At 39.5% G+C, this 13,712-nt stretch overlaps 1 protein-coding gene across 1 annotated transcript in view; it reads left to right on the top strand.

Moving 5' to 3' along the window:
* The window catches only part of fndc3b.L (fibronectin type III domain containing 3B L homeolog), a 177,966-nt gene that overhangs the window by 82,278 nt on the left and 81,976 nt on the right, over window positions 1–13,712 (top strand). Inside the window, exons 4-6 of the mRNA XM_018263689.2 lie at window positions 2,353–2,429; window positions 4,922–5,156; window positions 6,150–6,437. Coding sequence (XP_018119178.1) covers window positions 2,353–2,429; window positions 4,922–5,156; window positions 6,150–6,437 — 600 coding nt within the window. The remainder of the gene's footprint in view (window positions 1–2,352; window positions 2,430–4,921; window positions 5,157–6,149; window positions 6,438–13,712) is intronic.

The following is a 13,712-nucleotide window of genomic DNA, read 5'->3' as shown; positions in this document are numbered from 1 at the left end:
GGTCTTTTTATGAGCATCGGCTTCTGATACAGTGGACAAAGGTGAGGAATGCTTTTAGCAAGCTCTCTGTTCCTCTGGAACTCTCTTCAGGGATCCAATTATTTGCAGATGCTTTGTGATATGTATTTGAACCTTTTGTTCTTACATTTCTGCTGATTTTTTCTCTTCACACTGTCTTCTCATTCTTTTGATTCCCACTCTTAATTGAAGAAACCAAGCTAAATATTCGGTAATACAAGCTTAAGTAGTCTCTGTGGGTTACCATTATGCTCGGATGTTAAAGGCTAAACCAAACTGAACATTGCATGGAAAGTGATGACTAGAGGGAACGGAAATCTGATACAAGCCTTAAGATAATAACTTAAACGTTAGAGCTGCAATCAGTAATGGCTGTAAAACTTATTTCCAAGATCTGTAATTAGTTGGATTTTATTTCAGCTGCAATAAGAAAAATTACGCTGAAGTAAGTGTGTGCTTAGCATAGGTCACTGTTAATTTATTCCTATATATTCCCAGCTGGGGTTTTCAGGAATTCAAGATAAATAAGGGCAAAAGGATCATAAGCTGAAATGGGAGCTAGACTTTTAGAGGTTTTCTGACAACAGATACACTGCCTGAACTTTAGGCCAAGGGCAGACGGAGCATTGGCTCCACTGTTCTCAGCCTTCATATTTTTTTCAGGCTGAGAGAAGCGTATCCCCTCCATGTCCCATCTCCATTTATTTGAATAAGACTTGCTTGCATGCAGACACACACACTGGAGCGGAGGTTGCTCTGAAAATGCCTGCTTTTTCATATTAGGACCGAGCTTCACTCTGCTGCATATGCCTGTGTGCATGTGGAAGTGTTTCAGTTGGAGCAATGCCATGGAGCAGATGCGCTTCTCTCAGCCTGAAAATAATAATATGCAGGGCGAGAGCACCGGAGTCAATGCTCTGTCAGCCATTGGCCTTATTCACTAATGTATTTTGATTCGTAGGGGTTTTATGTTTCCTCATTTACTATAAGGCCAAGGGCAGAAGGAGCGTTAGCTCTGATGCTCTCAGCCTGCATATATATTTTTGGCTGAAAGAAGCGAATCCGCTTGGTCCCCCCGCTCCAATCAAATAAGCCGCTTCCACTGTGTGCGACACTGTGTGCAGTCACACACAGTGGACAAGAGGTTGACCCAAATACGCGGAAGCAGACCTTTTCAGGCCAACCTCAGCTGTATGTGACTGCATACAAGCGAATCTTATTCAAATCAATGGAGATGGGGCATAGAGTGGATCTGCTTCTCTCAGCCTGAAAAAAATATGCAGGATGAGATCAGCAAAGCCAACGTTCCATCTTCCCTAAGCCTTAAAAAATCTTGGTTTAATGAATTCTTTATGAGGAGGTAACAACCTAAATATCAATTCTAAGTAAATTCAATTGAATCAGCAAAAATCAACAAAACCAGAATAATGAGCTTTAAATATATGGTTGGTAATTATTTTCTTTTATGTCTTTTCTATGTTCATTTCCTTTCCCATTCCCCTTTTTTCTTTCTGTACCCTTTGGAAAATCTAAAAATTTAATAAAAAGAGATTTAAAATAAATATATGGTTGGTTTCTAGCTGTGACCCCAAAACGTGCTTGTTACTGTGTCAGTAACAGGTTGTTTTCATTCACTTCTGGCTTAGGTTAAAGTTTACAAGACAGACATATCTGTCCATTTGGCTTGACAGTCAAACTAGCATTAGGCTATAACATAGTCACTGATAATATAAAACAGATGAATGAAAACATAATCCCAAGCATATCTGAACGAACTATCAGGCATCTTGGTAGACCCCTACCATAATTTAGGCTGCCGCCTGCCCAGCCTCCTTGCTTCTGAAGCAAACCTGTCTTTCAGTTTAGAAACCTGTGCTAACAAGCCAGTCTAACTATGAGCAGTATCATTGTAATCTTGTTGTCCTTCCTTGGCATTACTAGGCCCATATAAATGTTTAATTCACTTAATATTTACCTGCCTGTAGGTTAAATATTAAAATGGTATGTCTCTTTTGGGCAGCAAGCACTATTTACTGTTATGGACTGAACTTGATGTATAGTTTGTATACATGTCTGTGACACTGTTTTTAAATGTTATGAAATAGTATATATTACTGTACATCAGACTGGTTCACGTTGGACTCTTCACTGTAAATGAATTGTCTGACTGTCCTACAGAACAGTCTGTACCATTACTTGCTGGCTGAATTATTAGCACTCTTTGATCTTAGCTTCCTGTACAGCATCAGCTCGCTGTTCAGTCTCAGCACTTGTTACTGCGTTTCCTATGGATATCTATTACCTCTGTAATATATCTGTAATGTCTTCTTCTAGGACCTGCTGAAGTTCCTATGATGTCTCCAAATGGATCAATCCCACCAATACATGTTCCTCCTGGTTACATCTCACAGGTAGATGAATTGATATCCCAGCTTGTACATCAATTCATTATGAGTGAATTTGTAAGAAAATGTATAAATCAAAAAGCTGTTACATATTTGCATTGTTAGATCGGGTTGAAAAAAGACCAAATCCCTCCCTCCAAATGAAACCCAGCATCCATACATACACACACTGACACTGACCCCTCAATACACTCACATAAACAATATACTGTACACTCATACACTAAGGGGGTTATTTACGAAACTCCAAATGCAAAAATCTCGAAAAATTTGTGGACTTTTAAAAAATCACAAATTTTATCTGAGTTTATTAAACCCAGAGGATGGAAAAGTCAGAATCTGAAAACCCGGCATCTCAGACCTGTCGAGGTTGCATAAAAGTCAATGGGAGAAGTCCCAATGATATTTTGATGTGCAATGGGTTTTGTGCAATACCCCGACGTTTTCTGAGTTTTCGGGCAAAAAAACAGAATCGGCCATCACAACATCATCCGGCAGTGCATTCCACAACCTCACTGTCCTTACAATGTTTAATGTTGTTTCTCTGTTTAATCCAGATATGAGTTTGTATAGTGAAAATCATATGTTGTATCAGTTGTAAAAGGTATTTTTATCAAAGCAAGAATACTACATTCTCCACAAATGCAGTGTTATGCATAGAACTGCTGTAAACTGTCTCATGTATAGAAACTTTATACACATACCTCTGTTGCAACAATTCAGCATCTTTACGTTTGTGTCCTTAGTGCAGAAGATTCTGCAATGTGGCTGCAGGGGATTTCAGTTCCTGGGCAGTGGATGGATAAACAGGGAGGGAGGGATTCTGGGAAGTTAGTATTAAGTTCTGGGGTTGTTAGTTTAGTACATGGGATGCTGTGAAAAGATTTGCATAGAGCAGCTACAGTATATGCTCTAAGCTATGAGTTTGTTCACCTTTTAACTTTTGATATGATGTAAAGAATGATATGATGAGACAACTTGCAATTTTTTTATTATTTGTGGTTTTCAAGTTCTTTAGCTTTTTTATTCTGCAGCTCTCCAGTTTGCAGTTTCAGCAGTAGGAAAATTCCCCTAGCATCCATGCATTAAATTAAACAAGAGACTTGAATATGAGTAGGAGAGGGCCCGAATAGAAATATGAGTAATAAAAGTAACACTACTTTGTGGCCTTACAGAGCACTTGTTTGTTTCAAAAGGGTCAGTGATCCCCCCTCCCCATTTAATAATAGAAGTAGTGATGGGCGAATTTGCGCCGTTTCGCTTCGCCGAAAAATGTGCGAATTTCGTGCGAAATTCGCGAAACGGCGAAAAATTCGCGAAACGGCACCGGCGTCTCGTTTTTGACGCCGGCGCCCGTTTTTGACGCCGGCGCCCATTTTTCCGACGCCGGCGCCCGTTTTCTACGCCGGCGTCCGTTTTTCGGAAAAAATTTTTTGACACAGGCGAATTTTTTCCGCGAATTTTCGCGGGAGTTTCGCGAATTTATTCGCTGGCGGCGAATCACGCAAATTCGCCGCGAATTCGCGCCTGGCGAATAAATTCGCCCATCACTAAATAGAAGGCAAATATTTCAAAAACCATAAAAAACAAACAAAATTACCAGTTGAAAAGTTGCTTAGAATTAACCATTCTATAACATTCTAAAAGTTAACTTAAAGGTGGCCCACCCCTTTAAGGTACTGTAGAAACAGCCAAGACATCTGCTTGATTTTAGTTGCTTAGAAGTGCGTATTTTCTGCATGTGAGGATTTAGAAGGTGTTATAATCACTGAAAAAGAATGCTCCGTTGCCTTGACAAGCTGCACAATTCTGTGCCTGGAATTGAACAGTATCTGTCTGGCTGTTGGGGTTGGCACAGTTGGATTGAGAGCCGAAGAGAAAAGCACATAAAATTGTGTTCCAGGAAGATGGGCGTTAAAGGAATGGAGTTAGAGAAATGAATGTTTCAATTTCTAAAGAACACGCTCACATATCAGATCACACTGAAATGTTTCTACAAGTGTCCTGACATTAATTGCAGGTTACTTGTCCTGCCACCCCACACCTTTACATCTAATCTTCAACCCCTGGGGAAGACATAACCAGCATCGCACTGGGGGGGCCCTGGGCCCACTGGGCTTGCTGCTTCATGAGCCCCCACACCACAACCCCCCAGCAGCTGCAAAGCCCCCTCTGAGAGCAGAATATACAGTATCTATAATCTCTGCATGTCTGGCTCTGTGTCCTGTATGCAATAGCTAGCTGGTAAAGAGACTGTGGGTAAAAATTTACTTTTGCTACACTGTTTCAAGAGTCAGAACAAGGGAACAGAAAAGGATAATTGTATTTACAAATTCTTTAAAACAACTGGTCATTTTACATTCATATATATGAGAAAGTAGATTAGAAGTTGCATTTTCATTCTTTCTGCATAAACAGCTCCCGTCATTTTAAAAATGGTAAAACACAAACGTGTCCATTTACATATATAAGATATTTCATTCGCTTCTGTGTTGCAGGTAATAGAAGATTCTGCAGGCGTTCGACGAGTTGTGGTTACACCTCAGTCCCCAGACTGTTATCCTCCCAGTTATCCTTCAGCCATCTCTCCAACTCACCATTTACCTCCTTACCTTGCACACCCACATTTCCTCCACAATTCACACAACCCATTTTATCCACCAGTTACCGGTCCTGGGGACATACCACCTCAATTCTTCCCCCATCATTTTCCACCAATTTATGGAGAACAAGGTAACCACAGATTCTTCCAATGGCAAATTCTTATGAAACCTATTAATATTATAAAAAAACATGACATGCAATCATTTTTATATCCAGGTGCATAAGATCTCAATAACCAGAGCTGTCAGAGTATCTCCCTGAAGCTTTGTTTCCAATTAACATAATCTGCACTGATTCTACCAGAGGGAGAAAAAAAAAATGTCAAATGTCTATCAATGTGCTTTAAAGAATTTTAAGCTATTAAAAGTTTATCTTTGTGGAATATTTGTAGGGCTGTACAGAATCTGGGATTCCATTTGTGATTCAGCCCTTATTGCAGGAATTGTATTCTACAAAATGTAGCCAGTGTTTAGCCCAATGCAATCTGGACTCTAAAGGTGGCCGTACACATAGAGAGCCACTCGTTTGTCAATTTCGCCAAACGTGTGGACCTCTCCCCGATGTGCCCACATTGAGGTGGGTGATATCAGGCTGTTCTGATCGCTGGACCTAGGGCCCAACGATCGGATAATAATGCATGCAATATGGGCAGTTGGATTGCTGGAACGCATCAACGAAGAGATGCGGCTGCGATCTGACGGAATTTTTAACCCTGCCTGATCATCATCTGCCCGACTTTTGGCCAGATATTGATCGGGGGAGCCCGTCGGAAGGCCCACATATGGGAAATAAGCTGCCAACTCTGTCTGTCGGCAGCTTTTATCGGCCCTTGTATAGCCAGTTTTAGCTGTGTAAGCTCTGGTCAAATGAATGTGACAATGTTATGTTTACAATTAATGCCATTCAGATTAGAGCTTTGATTCCAGGCAATATTTGACCTCAGTTCCACAGGGTTTTGTTATAGCCAGTACATATGCCAATATATGTATTCCCCTGTTGAAAGTAGAATTCTGCATGATTATTTGAAGGAATAATGACCCTTTTGCATGCTGTTATTGTTTCTTAACAATTATTATTGGTTCGACATTTGTTGCAAGTGTGACTTTGCCCTTCTTTTATCAGAAATAATACCACTGTATGGAATGTCCAGCTACATCACAAGGGAAGAACAGTACTGCAAGCCTCCACACAAAAAGTTAAAAGACCGACAAATTGACAGACAAAACCGACTGAACAGTCCTCCAGCCACTCTCTACAAAAACCACCTTGGAAACTGCACATCTGTTTACAATGGCAATAATAAAGCTCACAATGGAGGAGGATGTGGTGGGGTTGGTGGAGTAACAGGGATGAAGAAGACAGAACGAAGAGCTAGAAGTAGTCCCAAGTCAAACGAGCAAGACACACAAGGTATGTCGCCCTGTCTCTATATTATTGCAGTAAAGAAACAAGTATTTACAGCAGGAAATAAAAGCATCCAAAACTGCCATTTGACTGTTCAAGTCCTTTCAAATGCTCTCTTTGAGACACTGGCCAATCCTGTACATTATTCGACCATCCAGCTCCTAAAATATTCATACAGTGCTAGTGTTTCTGAAGAAATAGACAGTTGTGATTGCTATGTCTGGTTTCTTTTTGCTTTGTTGTTATGGAGGTACAGAATCACCAGAAGCTTAGCCAAGAGCAGACAGAGAGGTAAATTAGTTTGCAGTTCAGCTTGAAATAAAACAACACAATTCTGTCATTGTGTTGAAATTTAGCTTAGATTTGCACATTCGCTTGTGTCCAAATTACTGACAGAAATATCCATTTCCAGTAAGACTCCCATAAAATCCAGGCTGACCTACAAATCACCTTGCTGATTAACCTTTTTTTTTTCCTGTTATGCATTGGTCCCAGTTGTACCATATACTGTTTAACTCCTGTCTCCAATTTACTGTGTCCATTGACCATTATTAACACCACCACAAATCACCTTTTATTCTGTTAGTAGAGGGGTAGAGTTAAGCTCTAAATTCCAAGCAATACCCGTTCAGATTGCATAAAATACCGCATTAAAATAATCATGTCAATAAGCAGACTTAGCATCACATACAGCTTGATTCGAATAAGGATACAGCAATAGAATACAGTATTTTTAATTGGTAACTTCTCACTCATATTTTTACTAATAACATGTTACGTATTTTTCAGTGATACGTTTTTAATTGCTGACACTTTGGTAGGATTCTAGGATATTGTATTGCAGGGTGGCAAATTGTGACCCAACAGAAAATAAAGAAATGAAGGTCCTCTGGTCATTCATCTCTATTCTAGAAAGAGAAAAATGAAGATAATCTCTCTATAGAGATTGTACAATATGTTGTGCACATCAATGGACCCATGGAGGAATGTTATGCTTAAAACTACTTCATCTCACTGGTGTTAGTGACTGCACAGGAAGGGAACAGTATTTGCTCTGACATTTATATCCTTGGAAAATAATGGGCATGGAAAGTGCCTTTTTTTTCCTTTTCTACAATAAACTAATTGTGCTAAAAATAAAGAGGCTTTGCTGTACAAAAGGGGAGAAAATTCTATCTTCCAAAATAGAACCACTAACAAACTGATTACATTCCTGTAACCGCTGGTGTAGTTCAAGATCCTGCGGTAAGAGAAGATACATTTAAAATAAATTGGTATGATCATTGAATTTGCATTTTGATTATATGCTTCTTGGTGAAGATGCATCTTATTTATCGATCATATGATCTCTACACTGGGAGTTTTTACCAAACATAGCATACTTTCTTTTTAGATTCTAAGTTCTCCAGGTGGCAGCAGTTGTTTCAGCATTTTGCATATGTTGCAAGCCGTTGCACTGCTGTAGAACATGTTTATATATCCCCCCATAAAATTATAGTTTGTAGTCCCTAGTTGCCCTCAGAAAGGTGTCAATGTAAGAGGTCAGAAATGACAGTTTCTTCCACCGTGCTCTTTTTATGTGTGCACACCTTGTTACAATTATACTTTAATGTTTCCACTTCACACGAAAGAGCAAATCTCTACAGGAACCCACAAAGTTAATTTTCTGACCCCAGCTTCCAGGGGCACCTCCACATCGGCACATATATACATCAGCATGTTAGGGTTAATGAATAAAATGTTTTTCTACTATATTCTACTATGCTTTCTGTGGTTTATTAATGGAATGCCAGGCAAAACAATTCACTAGTAAGAAAAGGGCTGGCTCAGCAATGTTGCAAGTCCAACACATTTTGTATGTGAAAAATTTTCCAAAGCATAATTGACTCCATTTTTATGGAAACCTGGAAACAACATATAATATTTTTCTCCCCAGCTTTGGCTACACTAGAAGTGTAAGAAGAGGCAGTTGTTCCAACCACTTTTTTTTTTTATCTGTCCATAGTATCTTCATAGTAAAGATCCCAGATAATTATCACAGTGTGCAATTCCAAATACCTCTTTCTTAGGCCAGGGCCAGACAATGGGGGATCTCTGCTTCCCTGCTGTGCTTCTGCTCCTGGTCTGCCTGTACGTGGAAGCATTGTTTCCACTCTGGTGCTGGAATACATGGCGGATTTCGGCATCGAAATGCAACATTTTGCATTTCACGCCAAAATCCGCCCACAGTTAGAAAGCCAAGGGGAGTAGCAGGACAGCGATCCGCAGATGTCCTGCCCCCAATGGCATCAGCTCTGCCCCCAACAGCATCAGCCCACCCCGACATCATCGGCCCGCCCCCAACGACATCGCCTGCCCCCCCTTGCCCATTTCACAAAAATATAGATGGCAACCCTATCTATATACAGTATTTCAGCACTAAGCATTTCTTAACTCATGCATGTTATCAGCCTCGTATTTTAACTATAAGATTGCATAACTTGGTAGGGATGCATGGTATATACACATACAATATCAGAACATTCCAAAATTGCCTCCAATCTCTCTATACTACTGTTCAGTCCCACCCACCACCTCCTGTAGTTTCATTGCACTGAACTAGGTTACTGTAGTATTCAACATTTCTAAAAGCTGATAAATAAGCCGGTATGTTGACACACACCTGGATCACTTGTGAATAAAAGATGGAAACATGATTCATAAGTAGAGCAAGACATGTAGCTGGCACAGATTGCTGAGTTGTTACAAAGGGCATGGATAAACAAAAACACACTGGAAATGAGTTATAATAGCTTAGCTAATAACTGAACTGACCTACACAATATATTGATAATGAATCTACTTCTTTAAAGTACTTTTTTTTGGAGAATGTGGCAGGTTCCAAACATAATTTCTTACCCTGAGGGGTTGACTGAGAACCATGTAGTTGCGACCCATAGGTTTATTTGTCAAATGAACTTTGGTGTGTAACCATATGCGTTTGTGTACATTTAGGCCACAGCTCAATTCTGGTGGGTCCTTACCTGTACTACAAGGCCAGTAAATAAAATGTAAGAGCACACACCTGCACAGCCTTTACAGAAGCAGCCTTTGTTCTTGCCTGAGCTCTACCTTTCTTCATAGGGATTGGAATGTCTCTGCTTACAGACAAAGAATTCCTTTTTGAATAGGACTTCAGAGATCCACTTTCTAGGCACTGATTTTAGCAACTCCAGGTTCAAATTACTTTTAAATAAGAATTGACAGTTTTACCACAAAAAAAAAAAATCTTTTGATTTTTTTTAAATCCCCCGCTGTAGAATTACATTTATCAGGCACCATACATTATAAATCATGGAACCTTCTTTTCAGGTAGTTATTTGGCAGTTTAGTTTATGTTCCATAATGAAAGAAAATAATATGATAGTCCAGAGCTGGGAAATAATCTTTAAAACTCAACTGCTATTAGTATCTAGTAGAATTAAGTCAAAGGCAACTGAACATCTAGAGTTTTTCTTGAAAACATTTCACAACTCATCCAAGTGGCTTTTTCAGTTTAGCTGTTATTATTTAATCTGTATTTATCTTGAAGACTTTAGTTGAAATGCCCAATATTTGTTAGGTGATTGGATCAGTGAATAGTTGGTCCTATCTATTCAGGCTGTGTGTCAATACTATATTTATTAGAGTAATCAACAGGGAAAATGAAAAATGAAGGTCAATTGGCCTTTTCAGATAATTATCTACAGTTTTCTAAATATTCCCTAAAGTTCATTTTCTTATTACAGTACAACCACATATTTTATGATTTCCCATAACAATTGCTGTTTTGTTGCAGTTCCCTGGAAAATTTAAAGGGCACCTATCACAGCCAAAATCAAACACATATTAACAATCTGACCAGTACAACCTAAACACGTTTAATCAAACTACATGAAAAGAAACCCAGCAGTTTATAAAAAATCTGTTACTTTGTCAAATGGGTTCTTTCACTGAGGGAATCCATACTGTGACTATAACATCTGATATCTACTGTATTTATCAGTGCCAGCATGTTATGTCTGTCTTTGGGTTTTAGGGGGGGTTTTGCCTGGGAGTGACAAAATAATAGGTTGACTATCTTTGTTAGAATAATTAATGGTCATTATAATATATATTTATAGGTTTAAGGAATCCTAAATCCTTATAATCAGTTAGGCTGTATATGTAGCTCTGAATTATGGGAAGGCCATCTCCCATAGACTCCATTTTATTCAAATTATCCAATTTGTTAAAAAAATGTTTTCCTTTTTCTCTGTAATAATAAAACAGCATCTTGTGCTTGATCCAAACTAAAATATAAGGAATGCTTATGGGAGGCAAGACCAGCCTATTGAGTTTATTTAATGTTTAAATGATTTTCTAGTAGTTATGAAGATTCAAATTACAGAAAAATCCATTATCTGGAAAATCCCAGGTCCCGAGCATTCTGAATAGCAGGTCCAATACCTGTATTGTGGATTTCATATTGCCTTTAAACTATCGTGCTCCTTTATTGAGTTATGGGGCACACCTCTAAGTGTTCATCTAGGAAGCACTTGCACCCCAGGTCTGCTGCTCTCTGCTGTGCCTGATCAAAAATGTTATGCTTAGGGGCAGAGTGCAGCAATTAGGCCATCAGCTCTGCCCTATCCCTACCACCTGCCTATGTGCCTCTCCCCATCCCTCTTGGATTGACCTCTGTCTAATGCAGGCAGCACTTAGTATGCATGGGGCTACTAACTCTTTGTAGTGCTTTAGTCTTATCACCATATGCATTTAGCCCAGTTTCTGGAAGACACATGGTACAATATTTGAGGACATTTGGTTAGTAAAAAATATTGAACTGATTCTGGCAAGTAATTACGTTCTGCCACTTTAGCTGCCAAGGGTGGTGCTCTGGGAGCCCCATACATAACCGGTGAAAAATACAAAATCTTGCTGAGAAAGGATGCAAAGCAAAAAGGAAAAAAAAAATTTGCATTTGTTTTTCGAAATAGGTTTTGGAAAAATGAGTGAAGGTTCTTTATGAGCTCTGTTGGAATGATATTTTCAGAAATGCGCAGAGGTAAACAGAAAGCTTCATGCCATTCAGTGGTGTTACTATAGAGGAAGCAGACCCCAAGGTCGCACAGGGAGCGGGGAACAAGGGAACCTGGGACGCAGGGTCTGCTTCCTGTTACATGTAACTTATTGAGAGCTGGCAGGGAGCATCAGGAACCAGTGAACGGGGAGCAGGCAGGCAGATGGGTGGGTACTGGGGGGGGTAGAGCGAGAGTGACTATGGGCCAGGCGCCTCTTAAGACTTTTTTGGAGGGGAAGCCAGTGGCACGCTGTTAAGTTGCTGATGCCATTCCTCACTTATTGGGCATGTCTTGTATGTTTTCTTCATAAGCCCAAGAGGATGAGCTCTTGTCAAAAAGGGGGGTTATTTTCCTTATAACAGCTGATTTGTAGATTGATGATTTTCGAGCTCATGGATCAGGTCATTGCTTTTTCTCAAGAATTTATTGCATGGACAATGCATTAATGATCTCCTGTGAGTTATCATGTAAAAAGCATTTAAAGGATGTGGTGGGGGGGGGGGTAAATGTAATTGGTTTCTGTGGAACTCTCTGACCTACAGTTTTAGATGTCACTGTCCTTCTTCATTTTTCCAGTAAGGTCATTTGTAGAGTAACATTATCTAAGTATCTCTTGGAATAACAAAAGAAAGCTGTGGGGTTCCTGTGCCAGTGATTTAATGCAAACAATGAAAACTTCTTAACGGTTCATATGAATTTGTCAACATAGAGTGCTCTTAATATTACCCGGAGTAATGATGCAATGCTGAAGGCATCCATTAGCCAGCTGTGTTGAATCAAGGGAGGCTACATTTTGGAAAATAGTTCTCCAATTTATAGAACATGTTCTTCTGCCTAAAATGTGTTTCCTCAGCATGGGTAACATTACATCTCCCTTATTTTGCTTCACACTTTAACATTCTTGGCAAATACTGAAAACCTTGTTTAAATGTATACCTGTGAACAGGGACCTTGCCTCACCTAGCACTTTATCAGAAGTGCCAAAAAGTTTCACCAGAAATTTGAAACACTAGTGACCCTGCTTCCCATGACTCCAGAGGTGGGTGATGGGGCAAGTATTGGATTTACCACCTTACGGCAGGAGGGCAATAAGCAGTTCTGCCTAAAATAAAATATCCAACAGCAGATTCCTTTTTGTTAAGGCTATGTCAGCATGGGCAGCTATTTTGTCTGACATCCGGTGTCACTAGGGAAACACTTCCTGCAGCCGTGAGCATTGTCTACATCCTTCTTAAAGTATCTAAAATCTTCAGTCTATGAAACAACTGGGGGACTTTCAGAAAGAGAAAAATGCCCCAGAAAAAAAGATCTAAGCTGGATACAACCTCTTCTTCTGTTTCCAGTGATACCAAGCCATGGGAATACATATCTGGTGGGTTTGCCCAAAGGCATACATGTTTAGGGAAAGATACTTCCGCTACTTCGTGGACAACAAATGAAGCAACCGTATACTAGTCTTTGGCTGCCCAGTGGCTAGCTTCTGGTCATCAATCTGAGCTGCAGTAGTTCTCTCTCTAAAACCAGATACAAAAAGCAGAACTGATTGCAGCTTTAGCACTCAACACAATGGGACTATCCACTGATTGGTGGTTATTAAATATTGTATATTGCAACATAACCATTTCTTTTTAAACAAATAGTTCCCTTTCTCTTCTAAAGCAACAGGGAGCCCCTTTTGCTAGTCTTTCTTCTCCCCTATACATACATATACTATGCTTGCTTTTGGTTTGAGAGCTTCTGTGTTTCATGAGCAGCCCTCTTGCTCTCTTCAGTGCACCATCTCTACATGTACACATGGAATGTCAAAATGGATGTTCAGGATCATCATGAGAACTCCAGAGAGTTGTAAAAGGCATCTGGTCTTGTATTGTTATGGTTGGAAAAGATCTTTCCTTATAATTTTGCAATAGATGGTATACTTTATATCCTTAAGAACTCCTATAGAGAAGTGGGTTCAAAATGTTATACTAATTTAATAAGTTGTTTTAAGTTGGGGTCAGAGGTGGCAGCTGCCAGTCCAATCTATTTTATGGGCTGAGAAATATATCTGTATTGATTTGCCATTTTAGAAACATTTTAGAACCGGAAGTGGAGGGTGCTTGAATCATCTTTTTCACAATTGAAATTAATTGTCATTACTTGCCAGTGAAGCAATTACTGTTTATACTACTTTCCATATGAGACAAAAAGCAAAAAATGA

The sequence above is a fragment of the Xenopus laevis genome, chromosome 5L (assembly GCF_017654675.1).
Source record: "Xenopus laevis strain J_2021 chromosome 5L, Xenopus_laevis_v10.1, whole genome shotgun sequence".
In the NCBI taxonomy this organism is placed as follows: domain Eukaryota; kingdom Metazoa; phylum Chordata; class Amphibia; order Anura; family Pipidae; genus Xenopus; species Xenopus laevis.
The sequence above is the reverse complement of the archived record's forward strand: the minus strand, read 5'-3'. Positions and strand labels throughout refer to the sequence as shown.